Raw genomic sequence first — 27,782 nt, forward strand, 5'->3', positions numbered from 1 at the left:
ACTAATGTTGGAATGTAGTCTTTATCATTTTATTTTTGACACACAGTCTATATTTTCTCATATGTCAAAATGTCAAATGTTTATATGAGTGGACTGTCTCTCTCCAAGTGGAACGTGAATGGGTTGGGGCACCCCATAAAAAGAAGGAAGGTTATTTATATTCTTAAATGGAAGAAATATGATATAGTGTTTCTTCAAGAAACGGATCTTTCCCCGCAGGAAGCTGAAAAATTTGGGAAGATATCGGGTGGACATGTTTTCTTTAGTGCTGGCTCAAGTAAGAGCAGGGGAGTCATTACATTGATAAGTAAACATCTAAAATTCAAATGTCTCAAACAGAGTAAAGATAAATTAGGAAGAGTCATTATTGTTTTAGCATAAATTCAGTGGCAAAGGTTGATTTTGGCTAATATTTACACACCAAATGCTGATGATCAGGGCTTTTTTATAGATCTTGAAGGGATGTTGCAAGCCGCTGGCACCCCTCATGATATAATATTGGGAGGAGACTTTAATCTATTGATGGATTCAGTCCTTGATCATAGTGAAGCAAAAGTGTGCAAGCCCCCTAGAGCAACATTGACGCTTCACAGGATGTGTAAAAATTTTGGTCTTACAGATATTTAGAGACTTTTAAACCCATCTGGTAGGGACTATAAATTTTTTTTCATCAGTCCATAAGATTTATTTATTTAAAATATCTAAGTCCCTCATTCCATCTGTTGCTGATTGCTCAATTGGAAACATCTTAATCTCAGATCACACCCTGGTGAGTTTAGAGGTGTTGCCACATGGAGAAAAAGAAATCATTTAGTTGCCGCTTTAATGTATCCCTTTTGCAAAATCCTGATTTCCAACAAATGTTAAAAGCTGAAATCAATGTTTATATGGAGACCAACTGGTCCACAGTATCCTCTGTGGGCGTGGCTTGGGAGGCACTTAAGGTGGTTCTTAGGGATCGGATTATACAGTATGCCTCATTCATCAAAAAATCCAAAACACAAAAACTCGTGGAGTTGGAAGGGAATATAAAAAGTGCAGAGGCAGAGTTAAAGCACCAAATGTCGTCTGATGGCCTCCGAGAATTGACCCGATTGAAATACAGATATAATACTATTTTGTCTGAGAAGGTGGAGTTTTAGTTATTCAGGGCAAGGCAGTCATACTTTGAGCTGTGGGACAAATCAGGGAAGATTTTGGCTAGATATATAAAGCAGAGAGAGTCTTTTTCTACCATTCCCTCAGTGAAATCTGCTGGTGGTGACATTTTTACCTCGGCCATTGATATTAATAATGCTTTTAAATAACTCTATCTTGATCTCTATAGTTCCACATTTTCGTCTACTGATGAAGATATTAGAAATTTTTTGGAACCATTAGAACTCCCTAAACTGACAACTGAGCAAAAAAATTCTCTTGATTCTGAGATAACCTTGGAGGAGCTTGGTGAGGTAATTAAGGCCCTTCCTATAGGCAAGGCTCCGGGGCCAGATGGCTTTCCCGTTGAGTTTCTTAAATCTTATGCTACAGAACTGGCTCCACTTTTGTTAGAAGTTTATATAGAATCATTAAAGAATGGAAAGCTTCTGCCAACCATGACACAAGCCTGGATCAGTCTGATTCTTAAAAAAGACAAAGATCCAAGTGAGTGTAAGAGTTATCATACAAATTCCCTGATCCAGCTAACATTAAAATATTGTCAAACATTTTGCTAACCGATTAAGTTATGACATCTTTATACATATAAATCAGGTGGGGTTTATTCAGGGCCACAGCTCTTCTGATAACATTAGGCGTCTCATCAGTATTATGTGGTCAGTGGCGAATGATCAGACTCCGGTTCCGGCCATCTCAATTGATGCTGAAAAGGCATTTGATATGGTAGAATGGGATTATCTTTTTAAGATTTTGTAAATATACGGGTTTGGGAATACTTTTATTGGATGGATTAAGTTACTTTATAGACACCCGGTAGCGGCGGTACAAACAAATGGATTAATTTCAGATGATTTTACTCTGGATAGCGGCACCCAGCAGGGTTGCCCTCTTTCCCCATTATTGTTCTGCCTTGCCCTGGAACCATTAGCAGCCACGATAAGAAGGGAAGATGATTTTCCAGGGCTGGTGGCTGGAGGTATGGCGCATAAGCTTTTGCTTTACATTGATTATATTTTATTATTCGTCCTGACCCCACTAGATCTATGCCTTGCCTCCACAGAATTATTAATTCCTTTTCTAAGTTCTCAGGATACAGAGTCAATTGGTCTAAATCCGAAGCTTTGGCTCTGACAGCGTGGTGCCCAGTAACAGCTTTCCAGCCGGGCACCTTCCAGTGGCCCAAACAGGGCATTAAGTATTTGGGCATTTTATTCCCAGCAAATTTGTCTGATTTATTTAATTTTGACCCCTTAATAAAAAGGTTTTCGAGCGATGTGGGCAGGTGGGCTTCATTACATTTATCTTTGATTGGGAAGGTTAATGTTATTTAAATGAATTGTATTCCAGAATTTAACTACTTGCTACAATCTCTCCCTGTAGATGTCCCCCTCTCTTATTTCAAGCAATTTGATAACATAGCGAAGACCTTCATTTGGAATGGTAAGCGTCCTAGATTACATTTTAATAAGTTACATAGGCCGATTGACAAAGGTGGGCTAGGCCTACCCAAGATTTTGTTTTATTATTATGCATTCGGTCTCAGACATTTGGCTCATTGGTCACTTCCTCCTGAGAGAGCCCCTCCATGGTTTTGTATTGAACAGGAAGTTCTTGCCCCTATTTCGCCATTGCAAAGCCTTTCTATCAAACTAATCGGAGAAGTTAAGTTACACCCCATTATCTCGCATTTGCACTCGGTATGGACAAAAGTGTCCAGAGTGTTTAATTTGGACATTTAATTAAATGTTGCCTCAAGCATATGGCTGAACCCAAAATTATGTATTAATAAGTTCCCTTTCTGCTGGTCAGAGTGGATTGTGAGGGGGGTTACTACACTCGTTGACCTATATGAGAGTGGAGTGTTCAGATATTTAGAAGAGTTAAATGTCAAGTCTGTGTATTTCTGTTTTGCTTTTCTGTGTTCAATGCAAGAATCAATAAAAATGTTAATCATAAAAAATAAAAAAAGGAGGAATGTCAACATTATGCCACAAATGCTGTTGATTGAGCTTAACTTGTATTGAACCCGGAACATTCCTTTAATACAAAGATATTTTAATCGTCTCTGGTTCAAACTGTCCATTTCAATGAATTAATTCAAAACTCTGATTCAACAATTTGTATGCATCATCACCCAATAATGCCACTGTGTGCCATTTCTTTCTTTTTTTTTTTTTTTTACGTTTCATAAAAAATATGTGTAGATAAAATTGCTGTTATTATAGTTATATTTGTGCATTTAAATATTGTAAACATCATTACATTTTACTGTGTTCATTTAGTGAAAAACAGTCAAGGAAAAACATGCCTTGATTACTTTAAAATAAGCTTTTTTTTTTTTTTATTAATTTTTTTTTTTACTGTTTTAGATCTTTCCTCTAATTGAAAGAAAAAATAAAAATAATAATAATCAGAGCAAATGCATAAATATTGACATATTAAACATGCTAAATATTATAAAACAGCTGAAACATATTAATATATATTGTATTTTTTTAAGCTATATTATCAAGCCACATATGTCAATTCAGCAAGTATTGATGATGATGAATGATTAACAAAAAAGGTTTCAATAAATGCTCATAATCAGCAATCTGGACCTTTTTAGCAGAAACCTGAGATTATGATGTGAAGGTGAAAAGTGGGGTTGACGGTCCTTGATGTTAATTAACTTTTCCAAAGCATTTTGTTTTTCAATGTCACCCTACCTTATAATGTTTGAGGAGAACTTTAAGAGTGTGTGTGAGGGAGGTGGCCCTGAGGAGGTCACCTCAGACATAGCTCATTAAGAGCTGCAGCAGGTCCCAGATCCGCAGAAACATTCATTTACTGCAAACACACTGGCTGTGCCCTCCCTTCTCATTAGACACAGAGCACTTTCATTCAGGGAGGTATTTAAAGTCCTCCTGGAGGCCAAGAGAGTGTCAAAAAAGACTTTAACTCAAAGAAAAGTCACAGAAAAGTCAAAACCCCAACCAGTCATTGGTAAGGTCCTTGAAAATTCTGTTCACACACTGGTCCAATCAAAACCAACAACCTGAGAGATTATTTCTGGTAACTTTAAAAATAATCAAGTGGGAAATAATGACTGCAGCCAAGGGCTAAGCTTTAATAAGTGTCCTTTTTTTAATCATTGAAGATTTTGGTACCCTTCATTGGTTTGTAAGCCCACAAGCCAATCACAGCTTTTGAAAATGGAATGGATGGGTGTATAGTTGTGTATAGTGTATAGTATAGTAAGTGTTGTCTAGAAAGACTTTGAGCCTGTGTGTTTAACTTGGCATTGGCATTAGGAATGGGGTGTACTCTGTGTTCTAGGCAACATAAAGAGTGAATGAAGTATCTGCAGTCGTGTTGCTTTTCCCTTTCCGGTTTACCCTTCTGAGTCTGGATTGCTGTGATATTAAAATGTACTGACATTACAGAGCAATTACTGTCTTTTTTATTTTTTATTTTTTTTATTTACTGTTAAGAGCCCTGTTGATGATGCTATGGTGACATACTCTAGTGCTGAAGTGGTCCTTTATCCTTTTTCTTTTATGGCCTTTCTGTGCTTTATATGATTGATCCGGTTATCATTAGACACAAAACATTATGATTATAATAAGTTGAAGAAGTTCTTATTTAAAGGTGAAGTGTGAATTTTTTAAAGGTGATTTTTTTTTAAAGTTAAAATAATTTCTCCTATTCAAGCTTAAAATGCATAGACAACTATAAGTAAGCCATTCCCAGGTTGATTCCCCCTGAAAAGTGTAAACAGTGTGCCTCTCTATTTATAGTATACAGTAACATGACTTGTTCCAATTTATTTCTTCTCTTTCAGCTCCTATGTGTGGGGGTCAACTCCGTGGACCTAATGGCATTATCACTTCCCCAAACTTCCCAGTACAATATGACAACAATGCTAACTGCACTTGGATCATCACAGCGTCTGACCCTTCCAAGGTAAATACTCTGGAAAAACATGAAACATTCAGATGAGTGCTGCGTCCTAAACCTCGCTTCAAGCTTGCAATATCTGGAAACACCATGTCATGGAAAGTCTTATAACTGAAGGGTGCAGGGAAAAGGATACATAGATTTTTGAGATATGATATGAGTGCAATATCCAGATATCTACACACTTATAAAATATGAAACCTTGACAGTTCTATTGAATGGGGAATGGAAGAGAAAGGAAATAGAACAAAGAGAAAAAGAACAGGAACTACATTGAGTGGATACCATGGGAGTGACAAAAGTGTATCTCAATGTGTCATGACTTTGGAGGCAAGTTCAAGGCCATTTCCTGACTCACTTGCCAGATTTGCTTTATCTAGTTTCAAATAAATGGCTTTACAAATCTCTCCCCTCATCACCATGACTCAGGTGGGAAAGAAGGGAATCAAGAGATGAAGTGAGATCGAATGAGGCGGAGTGGCTCTATCAATGCTCCTTGGTTTTTGTGTGCCCCCGATCCACTCTTTCATCTAGACAGTTGTGCCTCACACTGCCATTACTGGAGAGCGGGGTACAGATGAAGATGGAACATTGCTGTTTTTGCACTTTACAGATGTAACGACATTCTATTTTCATTCTGACGCAATAGCAGCCAGGAAATATATCAGGTTAACTGTGATACTGAGGCAGAACCAGGGCTGTATGAAATGTACCTGACAATGAGCTTTTTATTTTGCTGCAGCTAGTTTGGTGCCCGAGCCAAAGACTCTCCCTGTGAGGAGAGACCCCAACAGCTGTTAAAGCCTTTACCATCACAGCTAGCTACAGTCTGACATCATTTAGCATTTGGCGATGCATACTGAATATGTAAAGTTGATGAATTATAGTTTTTTTTTTTTTTTTTTTTAATTGTTTATGTTAAAATACTTTCTCCTTTACCAGTTTAAAGTGCAGAGACATTTCTATGCAAGTAAATCATTCTTAGGTTGACTAAAGCAATGCAAACACAGTGCAAGCTCTGTGGCACTATCAAAACATCATTCTGTTTGTCGGAGTGGCCCAACATTTTGTTATGGGTTTTGCATACATGTGTGTCTTTTAGTTTTGTTGTTTTTCATGTTTTTTTCTTTTCAAACAAAAGAGCTGTATGTAATCATGGGGCTAATAAGAAATAATAAGTCTAATGTGTCCAATCACAAAACAAGACAAATTCATAAAACCAAATGATTTAACAAGACTAATGAACCAATAACAAGACAGAACACACCTGAAAATAGAAGGAAGGGGAAACATGCATACAGACAGGACCAAAAATATAATAAAAATAAATAAATAAAAATAATTCAAAATGAATGATATGAAAAATTAAATAAATAAATAATCCACTAAAAGACCAAAAGCATAAAATATCAGTTACATATGTCAACTTCTGTCTCTATCCATGGTGTGACTTTGATTTGGAACCGCATGTGAAATAGATATTTAAGTGAAATTGACAATGGACTACTTGCATCGAGCCTCATGCATACTTCTGCTTTTGAAATAAAGCAGCTCCCTAGTTTCCGGTTATGGGTTTTGTAATCAGCTGTAGTCGCCTAGTTCCTTAAACTTCACTTAAAATGAGTGCTTGGAAGACGATTTTAAAGTATGGACAGTTTTATAGGAGAATAAATATTTTGAACATTACTGAGTGTAGCTTCATCAAAATTCAGTGGATTCAAAGTTTTCAGAGCTTAATTCAGCCAAAACTGATTTGAGAAAGCAATGGCTGGTGTATACTCCAAGTGCATTTCACAGATTCTCCTCACACGGAGGACTGTAGCAGATATTTAACCACAGATAAGCTTAAACCACAAATAACGGGAGGATGAAAGAGACTAGCAAAGGGTGTCAGCACCATTGCTCTTTGAATGAAACAACTTCACACTTCCAACACTTTAATGCTCCATGTGTGAGGGAGGAAAGAGAGACCTGATGAACGCATACATCGCCCCCTTTTTATTAAATGTATTTGTTAAACTGTATTTTGTGTCATTGTTTCATTAATAAGTATATCACTATTTGTTGAACTGTAAATGCACGTGGAAGAGCTGCCAAAGATAGTAAGTAGTAACATTTTGAAATTGATTAAATATTTAGTGCCGTTAAATATATGTAGCACAGTAAATTTATTAATTAAATTGATTTTATTTTTTTTTATTTTTTTTGTACAAGTGATTTTTAACGCCTGGTCAGAGTAAGCAAACGGCTAATTTATTTATAAATCAACCCATCTGGGACATTTAGCCAAAGTAAAGTAATTTGCAGTTGTTGTATGGTGGAATTTATCATTGAAGCTCAACAGGTGTGAAATATCGTAAATGAATGGAACACACTTTAATGAGATGGCCAGACTGCTTCATGATATATACTGTATGTTTAATTTATTATTCAGGAGCTGAGTGTAGCTACATTTGAAAAGGAAACAAAATATATACATATATTTTATAAATTTCAGCAAATTATAAATTTGAGATTAGTCTTATTAACGCTAGAAACATGATTTATTGTTTTAATGAACTTACAGCCCTAAAAAGCAGGGTACAATGGGACTAAAGGCTCAGTGGGGTAAAAGGCTCTGATTTGATTTTCTCCCAAAACACTAAATAGCATTAAAAACTACCACAGCACTTTCCTAAACACCTGTTTGTCACTATACACTCCAAAATACTCCTGGCCCATGAGATCATGGTGTGCAAAGTCTAAAATTAGATTTTGACGTCATTTGATCTAATATTTAATAATTGTTAAAATGTTGCAAATTTATGTTGCTAACGAATATCCTGGAAATTATGGATGTTGTCAAACTGTGCCCTGTAACTATTGCCTTGGTATCTACACTATATCAATATAAACCCTCTAAGGGCCTTTTACCCTAGGTGTGGTGTAAATGGCCCCCTTGTCACCTTTAAAAAAAAAAAAAAAACCTCTGCATATAGGTGCGCTGAACACTGTAACCGGAAATGCCTTAGCCACACTACCAGTGTGGAAGCAGTTGTGGAAGTTGTCCATTCTGTCCAAACAAATATGTTGTAGGGAAATTATGAATGTTCTATGAATTCATAGTGGCTCGTGAACGAAACGCTTAAGGTGTCAATCCTGATAAATGGCCATTGACTTTCTTGCTGGCTAATTGGATTAGCTTTAGCATTTTGCCTATTGAAGAGGAATCTGAGTGTTTCCTATCATAATGTGTGGTAAGTTAACATAACCAGTGTTAAATGGTTAGTTTGCACTTGTATGAACTTAGTGTAGGGTAGCTAGGGTTTTCAGGTACCTTAAAAATATGTTGGATGCTTTATCTATGAGGAAAACAGTTTGATATCTTCCTATAATGGTTGAATGTGTTAGTTCGAATTGTTCTTACAATACACCACTATGCCAGACTGTTATAGCTGTGTGTAAGACTATTTTAAACTGTGTCAGACTGTTTCAAGCTCCCCCTTTTCTGAGATTTCAGAGCTCTTGTCTGTCGACTTGGTATCGGTGGACCCATTCGAAGATTGGCGCTTTGTGTCTTGGCTAATCTGGATCCTCTATGTAACTGTGGGTGCTGATGAAGCCACAGTTCATGGAAGTCTTTCATACAGTTCTTGATATCTTTATATAACTTGTTATGAGCTGCTGTATGACTGAGTTTATGTCATGTTGTGCATAAGCATGTGGTTGAGGTTAAGGCTAATGACTGAATTTTCTGTCCATAAGCCGGTGCCGTGTCGGTCACTGTTGTCCCTGGCACCTGTGTTCCTGTCATTGATCGAGACAGGATGAGTATGAAATGTCTTTATGGTGACTTTATCAGCTTGGGTGGATTCTGCTTGAATGCTGTGAGTAGCTACAGCAGTTCTGGTGAGTCTTCTGCAGGTGACTTATCTTGTTCGTGTGCAGGCTCAGTTCTGTGTCTATCTGCACAGTGTTGAAATGGCTTTTGTTGTCGGTTGCCTTTAAACGTCCATCTGGGTTCCCATGTTGTCCTTTCTTTTGGATGGCTTGAGGGATGTGGTTTGTTCCACGGTTTCTCCCAGTGGTTGGACATACATCTGGGTCTGGTGCTAATTCGGGGGTCACACTTTTGATCGCCATGGGGTTTACTCCGCCCTATGCTGAAGAACCTGTCTTTGTTGTGATGCCACATATCTTTTAATGCCAGCCCTTGGTTTTGAGAGGTAAGGCTTGAGACTGACGATACCTTGGGGGCCTTTCTTGAGGCAATTCTTTGTTTAACATAAGCCTTATTTGCTAAGTCATGCAGTTGTTGAGCTGTCGTCGTGCGAGGACAGGCTGTGACTCCTAGATGATAGCTCACAGTGGGATGCAGGTTTCGGAGAAAGATGGTTTTGAAGTTGATTTCTTCTTCCATCTCAGGTTCATTCCAGGACATAAAGTAGGCTTGCCATAGTTGATGGTAGTAATCTTGTATGGTCTCTTTCTGACCCTGTTTGGTGTTCAGGGCGGTAAACAGTTCTTGCTCAGACTCTGGGTCTGAAAATTCTTTCATCAGGGCCTCTCTTAGACATTGGTAGTCAGACTTCATGTGGTCTGGCTGTCTGTCAAGAAAACTTCCTCAACCACCTCAAGACTGGATGTTATCCATAGTAGGTAGAAAGTATCTCTGTTAGTCATCTGAGGCCTCATATTCTGGTAGAAGTCTATGTCACGTAGGTAAGCAATCCATCTTGACCTTTCATTAATTTGGTGTGAACTTGTCAATGTTCCTTGCCAACTTGTCAAGGTCTTTAAAATCCATTCCAGGTGCTGCTTCAGGGTTCGTTGGGATGTACACCCTTTCACTTTTGTTGGAGAGGGATTCTTGGAAGAGAGCCAGTGGGCTTTTGTGCTGCGGGCTGTTGTTTCTTTCATCATAAGGCAGCTTTTGGTTGGAGGATGCCGCTTTGTTGAACAGGGGTGCTGCTATGGGATGCCAGTCCATTCTAAGCTCTCACCTTAACTCGTAAGAGTGTTTTAGTCCATCTCTATCATTGTCAAGCACATCTTTGGTGAGGTCAAGTTGTTGGGTTAGGGTTTCAACTTCAGTTCTGGACATTTCCAGATGGCCTTCCAGGGCCTTGTTTCGAGAGTTCATGTCTTTCAAATTAAACCTGGCTTTTTCCAGTTGCACTTTGGTGTGCTGGAGTTTCTTTCCCAGGTCCTCTTGGGCGGCTTTAGCCTGCTGCTCTCTGTGCTTGGCAGCTGTCAGGGCTTCCTGGAGCTGGTTGATTTCTCTCGTTGATGCTTGTTCCAGTTGTTTGGACCCTTTGCGTCAATCTTGGGTTTCAGCTTCTAGCTGGTCTATTCAGCACATGGCATGCGTTAGCACCTTTTGGGTCTTTGTGGACTGCAGCTTTAGGTCATTTACTTCCTGTGTATGGTGGGTGGCATTCTTGTCGCTCAGCTTCATCTGACCTATGAGGTTGTGGGCCAGGAAGCTGGTGATTTTTTTTCCAGCATGACACTCAGCCCCACCTCCAAGTCTTTCCAGTGGGCCATGGGGTCAGTCTTCAGCTAAATATTAGCACACTGTAGTGGAAGACTAGGGAGAGAGCTGATACAGATCTGCACAGGTTTAAGGGCCTAGGTGTAGTGTTACAGCTAGGTGTTGTTTCAGTGTGTGGAGACACAAATGAAGGGTAGTGACAGTTAAGTGTTGTTTTCAGTGAATGTGAGAAACTAGTGAAGTGTAATTAATTTATTTTCAATCTCACAAGATTGACACCATACACCTATTTTAGGTGGTACAGTTGAACTGCTTACCACAGATGCATCAAAGGGATGCTCGGGGGGGGGGGCGGTTACACTCACCTGGTGCTTCTCTCTGAAATTTATTTCTGGACGTGGTTGCGTTTGGATGCCGGAATTTGGATTGCACTGATAAACACTAAGAGAGTAGTTGCATGAGAGTAGACTAGGGAGAACACACAAAATTTGGTTAATGATTTGACATTTCAAGATGACTCTTATTAATGACAAATATTTTAACCAGAATCATCAGTGGTTCAACAGGCTTGGTCTCTAGACTGTAAACAGTAAAGAGAGAAAAGTCAGAGGGAGACAGAGAATTTAAAATGAAATGGAAAGTAAACAAAACTAAATGAACAAAATCTACCAATAAATGTTTTGTTGTTATGCTTAATAGCAATATCAGGGATTCTGATTGAGGCTTGGTGCTCATTGATTGTGATTGTGTAACAGAAAATTTTATTTGAGGTATTCTGTAAATTTAAAACTCCACAATGCAGAAGTGGATAGAGTCTTATACTGTGGGCCTGTAGACTGAGTTGATACTGCTGCGGTGAGGGCCCTCCACGTGAGACAGATCACCTCAATGCCCAACACACAAGAGGGAAAAAGTTAAATGAAATACAATAGCCAATAAGTAATAAAGATAAGCTGGAACTGATGGGTGGTATATGATAATAAGTATGAGAGGTAGCTGTAAGTTTTCTGTAAACTTACACTGCTTGAGACCTGTTATTATCTAAAGCAGTTAAGCTTTGATAAGAAATGGAAAAAAGTGGTAATAAAGGAAACGTGAAGAAAAGATCAATTTTAATCAGCTCTTCAAACTCAGCTTAAATTAAACTCAACTTCATTGATAGACAGTAATTCATGTAATGATATAAATGGAGAGGGAGAAAAACTGAATAAAGTGCATAAGAGATAGAGACAAAAATGTGCTTAACGTTTGAGAATTTAAAAGGTTAAATCACTACATGTTTGTTCAAACAAGCTGTATTTAACTGTAACAAGCTACAGGATGCTAACCGCTAGCTTTTGATGCTATGGTTTAGTATAGGCTTTCAATGCAAGACCGCTAACTTATTAGCTTAGCTATGCTGTACTTTGTTGACAATATGGCGTCAGCAGGCTGCGCATGCGTGGTGAGTTGCCCCGGAAGAGTCTCTTTAGGATTTCCTGTGAACTTCTGTCATCATAGCAACCAACACAAGTTCCAATTTGTTACATGTAAACAAAGTATTAAGCAAGCTTGTGAAACGTCGGCACGTATCTAACAATGCACAAATAACAGCGTCACGTTCAGCTCGTAACCCAACATGGTGTCTGTGATTTCAGTGCATTCAAGGTGAATCATAATGCACAAATAAAACTGCATGCTTAGCCATTTGTATTGTGGTATTTATCACTCTAGTCCTTTTAAAGAGCAATTCTCAAGAGTTACAGACATCTCATATAATTGTTTTATGGAGTGGCGCTTATACTTTCAGCTCGTTCAGAGTGAGATTAATCTATATTTAAGCGGCAGGTTCACTGATGCTGTTTAAACAATGTAATTTGATCAGAGCGGATTTTGTGTCAATTTCTGGTTGCACAGCAGGGTTTATCCACTGATGGTACGCAGATTTACTGCAAATCTCTAGTGTGATCAAACACTATCCCATTCCCATTCAAATTACATTCGGACAATGATGCACAATACACTAGTTATTTTAAAATTTGCTCAGCGAGCAGGCACAGAATGCGAACATCTACTTCAATGATTAAACCACAGACAGATAAGGTAGACTAGTTGAATGCACTGGAATATCTCAATGTCATTAAAATAGCTATAAAATAAGGCCTTTTAAAAAGAGGTAGAGGAACATCGCTTGTTTCTTTTCCTTACCGCACTGCGAGGAGAATTCTAGTCCTGGCAGGGGGAAATTTCAAGCTTCTTTCATGGAGTTTTTACTTTAACTGGGTTTGTTTCATCAGATAGTTAAATTCTATTCCTGTACTCTTTAGGCGTTAAGCCTTTCAATCACAAAAGGGGAGGCAAATATGAGCTCTTACTTGTTCATTGTCATGACAACAAGCTGGTGCACAATACATACGTCACAGACGCAACACTTTAGACTAGTTTCTCTGTTCTGTTTTTCGATTCAAAGAAAAGAATGACTGTGTGTATAAAAAGACAAAACAACTCATTTAGATTTTTACCTGCATTCTCCACCATTATATGTCGTGAAATTATGGTAGTATAAATGTACATGGTATGGATTAAAGTGTCCGCGTACCTTCACCATAATATGTAAGGAAGTTTATAATGGAATTAGCTGCTTTTGACCACCATTATAAGAATGACATATGACAAATAATTAGTTTATTTGTCTGAATAAAATTCTCCATTAAAATCATAATACAACGGCGTGTTGTATCCGTTCACAATTTCCATTGTTAGGAATTAGCTTTAATAAAGGAATTAGGATTAATTCACTTATTGGAGTAATACTATTATCATGGCTTATTGAAAATAATTTCACAAATATGTTTAGATATGGTTCGAGCTTCAGAGCGCAGATCTTTGAAAAATCAAGAGACGAGATTATAAAAATATACCACAGTCAATTCATTTCTAAATACAAACAAGACTTTATTTCTAATCTAAACACATAGATAAACATGACAAACAGGTTGGTGAGTAAATTGTAACAGAAGGTGAATGAAATTATCTGTACAGAGAAATTGAACTTTATGGAGTCTATAGACAATGCCTTGAGAATCATTCGATATTTCTTTGAGTCTAATTCGATTTGCAGTCAGATTCCTCAAATTATATTAAAGAGTCACAAGCACTTTCAGCAAAAGTCTGGAGATGTACTTGTGTGTTGTTGCATTTCCTTGCGTTGCTTTGGTCCTTTGGCTGTGTCAGAAGAAATTTCTGGTTGTTCCGTCGATGTTTTGGACCTCTGTTAAAGATAGTGGATAGTTTGTTACTGGGATGATGAGGCAGGGCTTTGAAGCGAGGCCTTCTGCGAGGGAGACTCACGACTCCCCGTCACGTGTGTGAGTCATAGAGCAGAGAGGGAACTCTTTTCGGAACTTTACGTTCCAAGCTTCCTGAACTCTACATTGTGTGGAGACAGAGGGGCACCGGAACAAGGGCTAAGAGCCATGAGGGAAAGAGTGCAGAGGATGAAGAGAGCTGAAGAGAAAGAGAGCTGAAAAGAGGGTTTGTCGGAGGCGAGGAGGCTTTGTACTGTTGAGATTGGCCACACCCCAAAGGTGTCTTGAGCCAATCAGAAATGTCTTCTGCAGGGTCACATGGTCATTTCTGTCCCTCCTTCTGAAGGTGATTGATGAGCCTTTGTCTGTGAAGACTCACATTTCCCACTCAAAAAGTATTTTTAATCATATATTTTATATATCTCGGTTACAACTGAATATATAAAAAAAAATGAATTAGCATAAATATTCCTGAAATGCAGAAAGAATCTCAACGAGAGTAAACATGATGTGCTTTATCATGAATTGTTACCATTCTAGTAATATGACATGAATAAGACAAGATTAAAGATTATAATCATCAATTCATCAGTTAGCAAAGTGATTACAGGTCATAACAACATAATTTCCAGAATTATCAAGCAAGGCTAAGTATTGTGTACATTTTGGTATAAAAAGGTAGATTATGTGCATTTTAGAGGGTTAAATCAGCAAATTACTGTGACTTTGCATGAAATGTTCATGGATTAAGAGGAGATGTCTTAGTTAGAACTGTGTTGTCCATTGCAAACATGAGGGTCTCATAAGGGAGTCTGCTTTAGCTCTGTGTCTTGGTAATGAGTTTTAGCATGTGACAGAAAATGACTAATTTTTAAGTGTTCGTGTCTTAAATTAGTTAAGACAAAGGAGTATCTTAGCTTTCCATGGGGTTTCCATGGTGATGTTTCTTTATCTATCTCTTGGATTGTGTGTGGCAGTTGTGGGGGGTTTTCTAAGAGTGTGTTCAGACAGATCTGCCCTTTGTTCGTTGACCATTTTATTGGCCAGATGTAGGTTTCTACTAGGCTCCTTGGTGCCAGCAAATCAGAGTCTTCGATTTATGACTTTGAGGAATGTTCGGTGTGACTGCTGGCCTCTGAGTGTGGAAATTAATAATTATTCTGCCCTCCAAAGTACAGAGAACATTAAACATGTCTGTAAACTATAAAAAAGTTTTTTATACAGACCCCAAACCTTAAGAGGTCTTTCTCAACAGGTAAACACTGCAATGTGTTTTCTAATATTAGCTTTTTATAAAGGGTTTTCATGGCCATGGAAAACCTGGGAATATCAGGGAATATTAAAATTAGGGATTTCCAGGCAAAAAAATAAATAAATATGGAAACTTTTGCATGAAGTTACTGCTAATCTTTTGTATTTAAGCTCTGCTTGTCAGGTCCCCGACACCCTGGTCAAGTTTTTATTCAGTGTCGGGACCCTGTCGCCTGTTTTTGTGTTTTGGTTTTCCTGTCTTGCACATGTCTTTTGTTTATTTTTTGTCACCATGTGCTTGGTCCCGTTTCTGGACCCCATCTCTTCGTTTGTCTCACTGATTAATCTTTTTCACCTGTTCTCCTTGTTTGCCCATCTGATCCCCCCCCCCATATATATTATCTGTTCCCTATTATGTTTGTCAGTTCCTTTCATCAATACTCGTGAATTTTTCCTTCGTTTTCTAGAGTTTGTGGTTAGTTCTTGTACTTGCCCTTTACTTTCCCTGTTTTGATTTTTCCCCTGCCCTGCCCTGCCCTGCCCTGCCCTGCCCTGCCCTGCCCTGCCTTGCCCTGCCTTGCCTGCATTTCCAGTGGCCAGTATTTTGGTTTGAATTTTAATATTTTCTGATTACTGACCTGTTTGGACATAATTTTTGTAATAAACCTTATTTTGACCTGTTCCCATCTGCAACTGAGTCCTATTCCTCCCACTAATCCTGACACTACTGAAGAATCCAGTTGGCTAGAAATTGCTCTTCATAAATGCAGTCTTTTTTTAATTAGATTTTTAAAATCCAGTAATCCAAACGACTGTAAAATACATTAAAATATCAGTGAAATGAACTGTTTGAGAAATGTATGTGATCCCTGTTTTTAGGTATTACCAAGATGTTGTTGGCTAGCTGAGGGAGAGAGAGAGAGAGAGAGAGAGAGAGAGAGAGAGATACTTGTTTGAACACCATCGCTATTTTTGCAGTTCCATTGGGGCTAGTAATGGTGAATAAATATTTGTGTCTAATCAGCCAAATTAAGTAAAGATGAAATTAAACTTCTTAAAAGTTCAGGAAGCACACAAACCCAATCTGTAATGCCTCAGTACCAGATAGCCCGGAGCTTCATCTAAAGATGTTTTTGCCATTCAGACATGCCTGTTCTATTTATGTCATCCCTAGTGCCTAATGATGGGTGTTGGAAAATGGCTGAGCTTGTAACTGAATAATCAAAGAAAAGAATGAAACTCTGCAGGGAAGGCAGCATGTGAAGCTACAGAAGGCTGAATCCCCCCCCCCCCAACTCAAATATTAGCTCAGAGTCTAGACACCTGGTTTCTGTCTTAGATGGAGGGATCCCCGGAAGGGATGATAATATAAAATGAGCTGTTCATGAGAAGGCATGGCTGATTGCTTTTGTTGTCCTCTTCATTTTTAATTATCAGTCTTTCTTTTGTTCTCCATGCTATCCTCATCCAGTGGACTGGTTTTATCAGCTACTCCACTAAAAGTCCCATTCTCTACTATGTAGTCTTTGAGCACTATCACTCTTCAATATGTCTTTTTGTCTTACAGACTCAGAAGTGATTTATTTCTATTTATTCATTTATTTAAACACTGCATATTCTGTGCTGTTGTTTGCATGGATAATATTGAACTTAAATTCTAAATTTCAAGTAAATGATTACTTGTTTGTGTGTGTGTGTGTGTGTGTGTGTGTGTGTGTGTGTGTGTGTGTGTGTGTGTGTGTGTGTGTGTTAGAGTACTCAACTACAAAATTACTTGAAATGCCCATCCCTCAAAGAAATTAATTATAGCAATTAGAAATTGATAATAGGGAAGTGTACTGGCCAAATTCTTCCCATTGGCCCTTATCTATCATGGCCTCCTAATAATCTCCATCCCAGAATTGGCTACATAACTCTACTCTCCTCTCCACCAATAGCTAGTGTGTGGTGGGAGTTCTGGCACACTATGGCTGCCATCCTATCATCCAGGTGGATGCTGCAAACTGGTGGTGGTTGAGGAGATTCCCCCTATACTATGTAAAGTGCTTTGAGTGCCCAGAAAAGCGCTATATATAAGGAATTATTATTATTATTATTATTATTATTATTATTATTATTATTATTAAATTGTGTTAATAGTAATTTTAGTAGTATAGTATAATAGTATAATAGTAATTAAATAACAATATTGTAAAAAAAGAACAGAAAACCACTTACTACTCTTGGCTGGATAACTTAGTAGTTTTTATAAGTCAACTAAAACCAAACATTAACATAAAGTCAGGCCTGAAGAAAAAAGAAACTGCATGGATAGTTTTAATTTACAAGCTTGTTTCCCAGTCAAACTACCAACTGCATTCCATCTGTATTAATGTATATTCTTTACTAATCTTTCAGTCAAGACTTGGACACAATTGAGAAATTCCCTTTTTAACACTAATATTTTCCTTGCAACTGTCCATGTTGTCATTAATGCCATGAGCAACTCACACAAACTTCAAAATGGGAAAATGAACTGTGTTTCTCTTGAAAAGGCTGTCATCCACAAATCCAGTTTCACATGAAAATTGCAAATGTAAAAATATTTTGTGCATTTTAAAAGGTTTTACTCCTTTAAGTTATGGGTTATAATGTGTAACATGACCAATTAAGAGTTAATCTGTCCTGCTGTAGTTAAAAATATAATATTTTGAATATAGCATGCCACTAAAATAAACTGTAACTAGCCTGATCTCATGAAATTTACGTGAACATGACAACATTTTTGCAATTCAAAATGTACATGCTGTATAACATGTTTGGCTGCAGTTTTCCAGTGAAATGTCCAACTGTGGCTGCCAAAAGTGAGTAAAATGGTTTTGTATTCAGATGAGGTTTTAAGCTAACCTAAAACTTTTGCCTGAACCTAACCAATTGTGTTATAAAATATAAATGAGATGTTAAAAAAGACTTCCTTACCAAATCAATGCCTAAACCTAACCAATAGTGTTTTGAAATGCAGAGGCAAAATGAAAAAGCAAATTTTCTGAAGGAACCACATAATTTTGTGCTGCTTTTATGACTTGTGTCATTTCATCTGTTATCTTGAGTTCATGGCTGGACTTGAACAGCAGTCCTCCGATCTCACGTCCAACCAGTGTTGCCAACTTAGCAACTTTGTCGCTAGATTTAGTGACTTTTCAGACCCCTTTAGCAATATTTTTTTAATTAAAAAGCACCTAGCGACAAATCTAGTGACTTTTTGGACAAACCTTAGCTACTTTCCGAGAAGAGTCGCCAGTACTGCCGCGCGATTGCGAGATCTTACTTTCCCGCCGCAGGCACACCTCTCTCTGCGTCTATTCTGTTCAGTGAGTGGCAAAGAGGAGCAGCAGCAGCACATTCAGTTAACCTTATGGCAGCTGACACAGACATGAATGAGCTGCACATGTGCAAACAGAGTTGCCAAGGACCAATCATTAATCTGTATTGTTTGCTCCTCTGTTTTAATTTAAACAATTTAATTTGACCATTATTTTTCTTCTCATGTACTTGTCACTCATAGTTAAACATTATGTGACAATTTCAATCTGTTAATCAATATGCACATAATGTTGTTCTTTTGAAAATATGCACATAGTTTTTTGTAAATATGCACATAGTTAGTTTGTAGGGTTTTATCCTGAGTGGCAGCACACCACCTGGCCTGTATACATACCCTTAGTTGCCTGTTAAGCCGCCGATACACTTGCTTTTCACCAATGCAATGCATTTACCAATGGTTGCGATATCAACATCGTTAATCAAATATTGATTGCGCACTTTTAAATCTTAAAAAAAAATAAAATAAATAAAAATAAAAAAATCTTTGTATCTGGAGGATTAAAAGGTTTATCTACGGATTTAAACCTAACCATCCCTGACTGAAAATGGAACATCCTTCTTGTGGTTTGTTATCCAGACGGATGATCTGCGCTATATGAGAAAAAAATAAGACATTCTGTCGCTTCTAACTTTATCTCTGAGTGATCATTTTACATGTAAATATAGCCAAAATCACAGCACAGCCATTGTCTTTTTTATGTTTAGAATTATGTTATAAAATCAGGATTTTAGCAGTGCAGAGCAGCAGCTTGGAAATTGCTTGGAAGTGAGTACTGGTTAAAATTTAGTCTTAATGGGCGGCGTTTCAGTCACTATTTCATACTCGTTCCATTGTCTGGCAACAGAAACAGAACAAATATGTAAATGAGAAAAGCTTTATTGGGAATTCGGCTGTATTAAAATACAGTATGTGAGCATAGAAAGTAGGAGAGAAGCAAACAGATGTAAAGGGCTGACACAAGGCAGAATGCAAATATGACACGATGACGTCATGAATATGCTAATTTCGCATGACATCATCAAGCGACTTTTAGCGACTTTTCATTGAAAGTAGTTGGCAACACTGCGTCCGGCGCTCTAACAGGTGAGCTACCACGCAAGCTGACTGCATTGGAATAAGTGTATATATGTAGTTGGGTCTGTAATACAAGCATTAAAATGTATAGTTTTTCGAAAGATGCATTAGAGTAAAAGTGTGTCGATATCATAAAATAGCAGATTCTGAGTAACAGAGAGAAAAATAAGTATTTATATAGTCATAATCAACCATTAAGGTCATGATTTGAGTGAAAGTGAATAAAACACAGTTTTTGTAATGCTTCTACTGTTCATTACACCTGGAAACTGCAGAGAATTGTACCTGGAGACACGTGAAACAAGTTTTGCAAAAATGTATATAAAGTAATGTTTTCACTCTGAGACCAGGTTGACTATAATGCAAATTCAAATTTGTTTTTTTTGGGGGGGCGGGGGCTTCAAAGCATGGAAAGAAGTTTAGAGTGTGGAGTTCTTTTCACGTTTTAACTATATCAGTTTCTCATTTTTGTTATGGTCAAGCTTTTCCCATGAGTATCTGATTATTGACCTACTGGCAGCAGCCTTTGATCATAATCCCACAATAAGTCAGTCGAAGATTGCCCCACCCACAGAACTGTCAGTCCTTATCATACACATTGCTACTGTAATGCAATAGGATATGGTGGGACTCACCTGAGGTGGGCAGAACAGCCTCCGTTGAGTGGTTAGATTAAGAAAAGGAAGGATCGGAGGAGGTAAAAGAGGATGAAATTCTATTCACTGGTGGTATGACCTAGAGTGCTGCCACCCCACCCCTGACACCTTTTGTCACCAAGTGTGTTTACCATTGGATAGAATGCAATTTGCATTTATATAAGCTTTTTCATTAGGAGTTGGTCTCAGAGCACTCCAAAAACATTAAAAATTTTGGTGGAAATGTGGCAGTCAATTTAAAATGGGAAAATAGACAGTGTATTTTGTTTATTTTATTCATACTCTTTCACACTGTTCCCTGATCTGTTTATCAGGTATAAGCATGGGCAAAGTGAAGCACACCTTCATATTTTTGTTCATCTTTCCATATCTCCTAACTTTCTTTTTTTGTTTAAAAAATCCAGACTATTATATTTCATGGGAACAGAATGAGAATGATGCATTCTCTTCATTCAACTCTTCATTGCATAAATTCTTTGTTTTCTTCTCGGACTGCTAGGAAAGTTTGTCTCCTCTTTGGTCACTGTGTACTATTTCCCTAATACAAATATGAAATGACTGATTTATCTGATAAATGCATGAATCTGCATACTGGCTCATGATGGATTATGCCGCATTTTACATATATCCTATATATATATATATATATATATATATATATATATATATATATATATATATATATATATATATATAAGAGAATACTGTACATTTCTTATGCATTTATATGTAAAATGTGTTAGAAATTTACATTATTTTCTTTTTCTTTTTTTTTTTAAATGATGGTCTATTGTATTGATAGTGATTTATGCTTCATGAACATACAAATTGCGTATCAGGGTTTCAAGTTTCTTGCTGGCATGATGTACAGTAGGCTACACAACTAAAAACCATATGGTAGTTTGATATATTTCTATTTCAATTAGAAGGCTTGATTAAATGCCCTTGTTATTTCTAGTAAAATGGGTAACACTTTATATTAATTCAAATGAATAAACTAATACATACGAAAACTAATACACCATAAACTATTAACCATTGTAGCAAAAATATAAATGTAGTAATGTTATTTTATGTTACTGTATACTGTACATAAGAATTTGTTTTATTTATAGAATGGTTATTTGTTTTATTTCTTATTTTTTGTACTGTAATGTACTTATCTGTGTTTAGTAAATTGAAATTGTTTTCTTCCTAAGAAATATAAATTGAAATGATTTGATTTCACGAGAAAAAAATGCTCCACTGACAGAAGTAAAAGGCAAACAAAGATTGCATTTCATTTAATGACTGGACAACTTCGATAACTTGACCAGTGTCTGCGAAAATCGTCATGGTTACTAGTGTAACCTCCATTCCCTGATGGAGGGAACGAGACGTTGGTGTCGATGTAGTGACACTAGGGGTCACTCTTGGGAGCCCGAGACACCTCTGGTCTTTGATAAAAGGCCAATGAAAATTGGCGAGTGGTATATGCATGCCACTCCCCCGGACATACGGGTATAAAAGGAGCTGGTATGCAACCACTCATTCAGGTTTTACGCTGAGGAGCCGATATAAGGTCCGGCCATTTCAGCGGGTAGTTCAGCATTGTGGCAGGAGGGACCAACGTCTCTTTCCCTCCATCAGGGAACAGAGGTTACACCAGCAACCGTGATGTTCCCCATCTGTCACTCACTCGACGTTGGTGTTGATGTAGTGCCACTAGGGGTCCCTATTCAAAATGCCACAAGGCTGAACTGTGTTACGTGAACTAGCGGTGTGTGATGGGCAGACTTGCTCTGTGCCTCATAGCCAGCACACCAGGTCGACACGTAACCTCCCCCGACACAGTTATGAGTGTCGAACGGCCCTTTTTGGGGACAAGTTGACTACCCAAAGATAGAGACAGGCTTATCCCAGTCATGGCCTCTTTTCCCCTTCTCTTTTTCCACTCCCTAAAAAAGAAGGGGGATTATCTGACTGGGCCACCAGGTCTAGTCAGGGGGTGTCCCTCCCAAGGGGAAGACACCGCGGAGACCACACCTCGCCCAAAGAGAGGGGGGGATATTTAAGTGGAAAAATATGTCACATGGTCTTTCCAACCATGTGGAGAGCCTTCAAGGTAGATCCTGCCCAATGGGGGAGGAGTTACTACAAACATAGAGACTGGGGCAGAGGGCTCTGCCCAAGGAAGACGCAGTTTGCCAGCAGGGAAACAAACTAGTGGAAGATATAGATCGCATGGGGTTAGCCTTACAGGGAACCGCCACATGCGGAGCACCTACCCCAGGACAGGGCTGTTAGTTAGCGCGTGTACAGGGCCGGCAGTGAATCACTCCGAAAACTCGACTGCCACAGGGCTCGGAGGAAGTCAACCAGGGAACAAAGTTTGTGAACACTACTGGAAATTAATGGCGCACGTCTTCAGTTCCAAGGGAGGTGGAAGGCACTATGTGCAAGCGATACACCCGGCCAGATATCCCAGGCTTATCCGCTTGTGTTGTGTGCCACTACCTGGGACGAAACCGGTTCCACTCGGAGGTTGTAGAACCTTGCACAGGTGTTGGATGTTGCCCAGCCCGCTGCTCTGCAAATGTCTGCTAGAGAGGCACCCCTGGCCAGGGCCCAGGGAGCCGTTACACCCTTGGTAGAATGGGCTGGTAGCCCTACTTGGGGCAGCATGTCCTAGGCGACATATGCCATAGTTATGGTGTCAATGAGCCAGTGGACGATCCTCTGCTTGGAGACAGCGCTTCCTTTCCGTTGTGCACCAAAGCAGATATAAGGCTGCTCAGAGATTCTAAAGCTCTGCGTGCAGTCCAAATAGATGTGTAAAGCGCGTATCGGACACAGCAACGACAGGGCTGGGTCTGCCTCCTCCTGCGGCAGCGCTTGCAGGTTCAACACCTAGTCCCTAAAGGGCTGGTGGGAACCTTGGGCACATAGCCCGGTCAGGGTCTCAGGATCACGTGAGAGTAACCTGGACCAAACTCCAGGCACATTTCGCTGACAGAGAATGCTTGCAGGTCACCTACCCTCTTGATGGAAGTGAGCGCAGTCAGGAGGGCAGTCTTCAAGGAGAGTGCCTTAAGCTCGGCTGACTGCAAAGGCTCAAAGGGGGCTCTCTGTAGACCCTGAATAACTACAGAGGTCTGATGAGGGAACGAGGCACAGTCTGGAGGGATTCAGCCTCCTAGCACCTCTTAGGAACCTGATGATCAGGTTGTGCTTCCCTAAGGACTTACTGTCGACTGCGTCGTGGTGTGCTGCTATGGCAGCAACGTACACCTTCAAGGTGGAAGGGGACAGCCTCCCTTCCAACCTCTCTTGCAGGAAGGAAAGCACTGATCCGACTGCACATCTCTGGGGGTCTTCCCGATGGGAAGAACACCACTTAGCGAACAGACGCCACTTAAAGGCATACAGACGCCTCGTAGAGGGGGCCCTAGCCTGAGTGATCATGTCTACCACCGCAGGTGGGAGACAGCTTAGGTCTTCCACGTCCCATCCAGGGGCCAGACATGGAGATTCCAGAGGTCTGGGCGCGGGTGCCAGATGGTGCCCCTTCCCTGAGAAAGAAGGTCCTTCCTCAGGGGAATTCGCCAGGGGGGAGCTGTCACGAGGAGCGTGAGGTCCGAGCACTACGTCTGGGCAGGCCAGTAGGGTGCTACCAGGATGACCTGCTCCTCATCCTCCCTGACCTTGCACAGGGTCTGTGCAAGTAGACTCACTGGGGGAAACGCATATTTGCGAATGCAAGGGGGCCAGCTGTGTGCCAGCGCGTCTATGCCGAGGGGGGCCTCGGTCAGGGCGTACCAGAGCGGGCAGTGGGGAGGATTCTTGGGAGGCGAACAGGTGCACCTGTGCCTGTCGAATCGACTCCAAATCAGCTGGACCACCTGAAGGTGGAGTCTCCACTCTCCCCTGAGGGTAACCTGTCATGACAGCGCGTCCGCTGTAGTGTTGAGGTTGCCCGGGATGTGAGTGGCTTGCAGCGATTTGAAGTGCTGCTGACTCCAGAGGAGGAGACAGCGGGCGAGTTGTGACATACAACGAGAGCGCAAACCACCTTGGCGGTTGACATATGCTACCGTTGTCGTGTTGTCTGTCTGAACTAACACGTGCTTGCCCTGGATCAATGGCCAAAACCTCAGCAGGGCAAGCAGAATTGCCAACAACTTGAGGCAGTTGATGTGCCAATGCAGTCGCGGACCAGTCCAGAGGCCGGCGGTTGCGTGCCCATTGCAAACAGCTTTTGACCGTTTTGGAGGCGTCTGTCATGACCACGACATGCCTGGGGACCAGTTCTAGAGGAACACCTGCCCATAGGAACGAGAGGTCGGTCCAAGGGCTGAAAAGACAGTGACAGACCGATGTAATGGCCACGCTGTGTGTCCCGTGGCACCATGACGTCTCGGGACTCGAGTCTGGAGCCAGTGCTGAAGCGGTCTCATATGCATCAACCCGAGCGGGGTGGCCACCGCCGAGGATGCCATATGCCCCAGGAGCCTCTGAAATAAAGTTTCAGTGGAACCGCTGTTCCCTGTTTGAACGCCTTCAAACAGGCCAGCACCGACTGGGCACGCTCGTTTGTAAGGCGTGCCGTCAAGGAGACTGAGTCCAACTCCAAACCAAGAAAAGAGATGCTCTGAACCGGGAGGAGCTTGCTCTTTTCCCAGTTGAGCCGAAACCCTAGTCGGCTGAGGTGTGAGAGTACCAGGTCCCTGTGTGCGCACAACACATCTCAAGAGTGAGCTAGGATTAGCCAGTCGTCGAGATAGTTGAGAACGCGAATGCCCACCTCCCTTAACGGGGCAAGGGCAGCCTCTGCGACTTTCTTAAAGACGCAAGGAGACAGGGACAGGCCGAAAGGGAGGACTTTGTACTGATACGCCTGACCCTCGAACGCGAACCGCAGGAAGGGTCTGTGTCGAGGAAGGATCGAGGCGTGGAGGTACACATCCTTCAGGTCTACCGCCGCGAACCAATCTTGATGCCGGATGCTCGCCAGAATGCGTTTTTGATTAAGCATCTTGAACATCTGAGAAAATCTGAATAAGTGGTTGCATATCAGCTCCTTTTATACCTGTATGTCCGGGGAAGTGGCATGCAAATACCACTCGCCAATTTTCAATCTTCTTACAAAGGCGAGCTGCGACCGCAACGTTGCCATGGTCATATTCTCGCAATGAGAATATGACCATCCACGAACGCTGTCTCCACGTGAGCAGTGCCCAGACATGAAAGACAGTGATTGTGACCGTCAGAAGGCGAGAGATAACGAGCACAACCAGGAATAACACACAATCGGAAAAGCATCTTTAAAAAGACGCGTCTTTAAAAAGACGTTCCGTGTGTGCACTCTTTTAGAGAAATATATACTCTTTTAGAGGGGAAAAATGCTCTTTCAGAAAATATACTCTCTAGTTTTTCTGCCGAAGCACCCAGGGGCATTCTCTGCAGTGCACCAGTGCAGAGGAGGGAGAAGCCGCTGAAATGCGCCGTCAGATCCAGCAGAGGTGAATGAACAGTAGTATTCAGCTCAGTGAACATGACCGTTCGGCTCCGAAGAGAAAATCTGAATGAGTGGTTGCATATCAGCTCCTTTTATACCTGTACGTCCGGGGGAGTGGCATGCAAATACCATTCGCCAATTTTCATTGGCCTTTTATCAAAGACCAGAGGTGTCTCGGCTCCCAAGAGTGACCCCTAGTGTCACTACATCGACACCAACGTCGAGTGAGTGACAGATAGGGAACATAAGTATTTAAGTGCTTAAATATTTTTACGTGTACCAGCGAAGTAAATTTATAGTGCAAATTATGATGACTGTAGTGCTGCTGGTGCATCAGCATTTCACAGTAGATGCTACTGTAGAAATGTACTGCCCTTACTGAATATATACACTGGTGGCCAGAAGTTTGAAATAATGTACAGATTTTGCTCTTATGGAAAGAAATTGGTACTTTTATTCACCAAAGTGGCATTCAACTGATCACAATGTATAGGCAGGACATTAATAACATGAAAAATTACTATTACAGTTTGAAGAAAATGTTCAGAATTTCTTAAACTACTTCAAAGAGTTCTCATAAATAAATAAAAAAACTCCACGTGCAGCAATGACAGCTTTGCGGATCCTTGGCATTCTAGCTGTCAGTTTGTCCAGTTGCTCAGGTGACATTTCACCCCACACTTCCTGTAGAACTTGCCATAGATGTGGCTGTCTTGTCGGGCACTTCTCACGCACCTTACAGTCTAGCTAATCCCACAAAAGCTCAATGGGGTTAAGATCCATAACACTCTTTTCCAATTATCTGTTGTCCAATATCTGTGTTTCTTTGCCCACTCTAACCTTTTCTTTTTGTTTTTCTGTTTCAAAAGTGGCTTTTTCTTTGCAATTCTTCCAATAAGGCCTGCACCCCTGAGTCTTCTCTTTACTGTTGTACATGAAACTGAGCAGATTCAATGAAGCTGTCAGCTGAGGACATGTGAGGCGTCTATTTCTCAAACTAGAGACTCTGATGTACTTATCCTCTTGTTCAGTTGTACATATTGCCTTCCATTTCTCATTCTGTACTTGTAGAGCCAGTTGTCCTTTGTCTTTGAAGACTGTAGTGTACACATTTGTATGAAATCTTCAGTTTTTTTGGCAATTTCATAGCCTTCATTCCTCAAAACAACGATTGACTTATGAGTTTCTAGAGAAAGCTGTTTCTTTTTTGCCATTTCTGACCTAATATTTACCTTACAACATGCCAATCTATTGCATACTGTGGCAACTCAAAAATAAACACAAACACAATGCTAAGCTTCACTTAATGAACCAGATAGATTTCAACTGTGTTTGATATAATGGCAAGTAATTTTCTAGTACCAAATTAACAATTTAGCATGATTACTCAAGGATAAGGTGTTGGGGTGATGGCTGCTGGATATGGGGCCTGTCTAGATTTAATCAAAAAAATAATTTTTTCAAATAGTGATGGTGCTGTTGTTTACATTAGTAATGTCCTGACTATACTTTGTGATCAGCTGAATGCCACTTTGGTGAATTAAAGTACCAATTTCCTTCCGAAACAGCAAAATCTGTACATTATTTGAAACTTTTGGCCACCAATGTGTGTGTGTGTATATATATATATATATATATATATATATATATATATTGTTCCACCTCTCTCTCCCTTCCTCACTTTCCTGTCAGTTCTCCACTACCATGTTTAATAAAGACAAAAAGCTGATAAGTCAACATTTAAAAATGTATTTACCAGGCTGTTTTGCTAACCAGACTGAGAAAACTAATTCAGAGTCCTTTCTGTGTGCAGGTGATCAAGCTGACTTTTGAGGAGTTTGACTTGGAGCGCGGCTATGATACTCTAACCGTGGGTGACGGAGCTGTAATCAGTGATCACCGGACAGTATTTCATGTGTGAGTACTTTTGTTCCTCTCCCTTCTTCTCCATCCTCTCTCAAACTCACCCCAGGTTGTGTCTCCCACTCTTTAACTCCCCTCACTGTGTTTTTAAACCGCTCTTTGCCCCTCACCCCCTTGCTCTTTCATCTCCTAACAACCTAACCTCCTTCAGCCTCTTCCT

General features: G+C 40.0%; 1 protein-coding gene across 1 annotated transcript in view; it reads left to right on the top strand.

The window, feature by feature from the left end:
- The window catches only part of LOC127420803 (CUB and sushi domain-containing protein 2-like), a 491,575-nt gene that overhangs the window by 268,255 nt on the left and 195,538 nt on the right, over positions 1 to 27,782 (top strand). Inside the window, exons 10-11 of the mRNA XM_051663350.1 lie at positions 4,982 to 5,103; positions 27,513 to 27,616. Coding sequence (XP_051519310.1) covers positions 4,982 to 5,103; positions 27,513 to 27,616 — 226 coding nt within the window. The remainder of the gene's footprint in view (positions 1 to 4,981; positions 5,104 to 27,512; positions 27,617 to 27,782) is intronic.

Source organism: Myxocyprinus asiaticus, chromosome 30 (assembly GCF_019703515.2).
Source record: "Myxocyprinus asiaticus isolate MX2 ecotype Aquarium Trade chromosome 30, UBuf_Myxa_2, whole genome shotgun sequence".
Lineage (NCBI taxonomy): Eukaryota > Metazoa > Chordata > Actinopteri > Cypriniformes > Catostomidae > Myxocyprinus > Myxocyprinus asiaticus.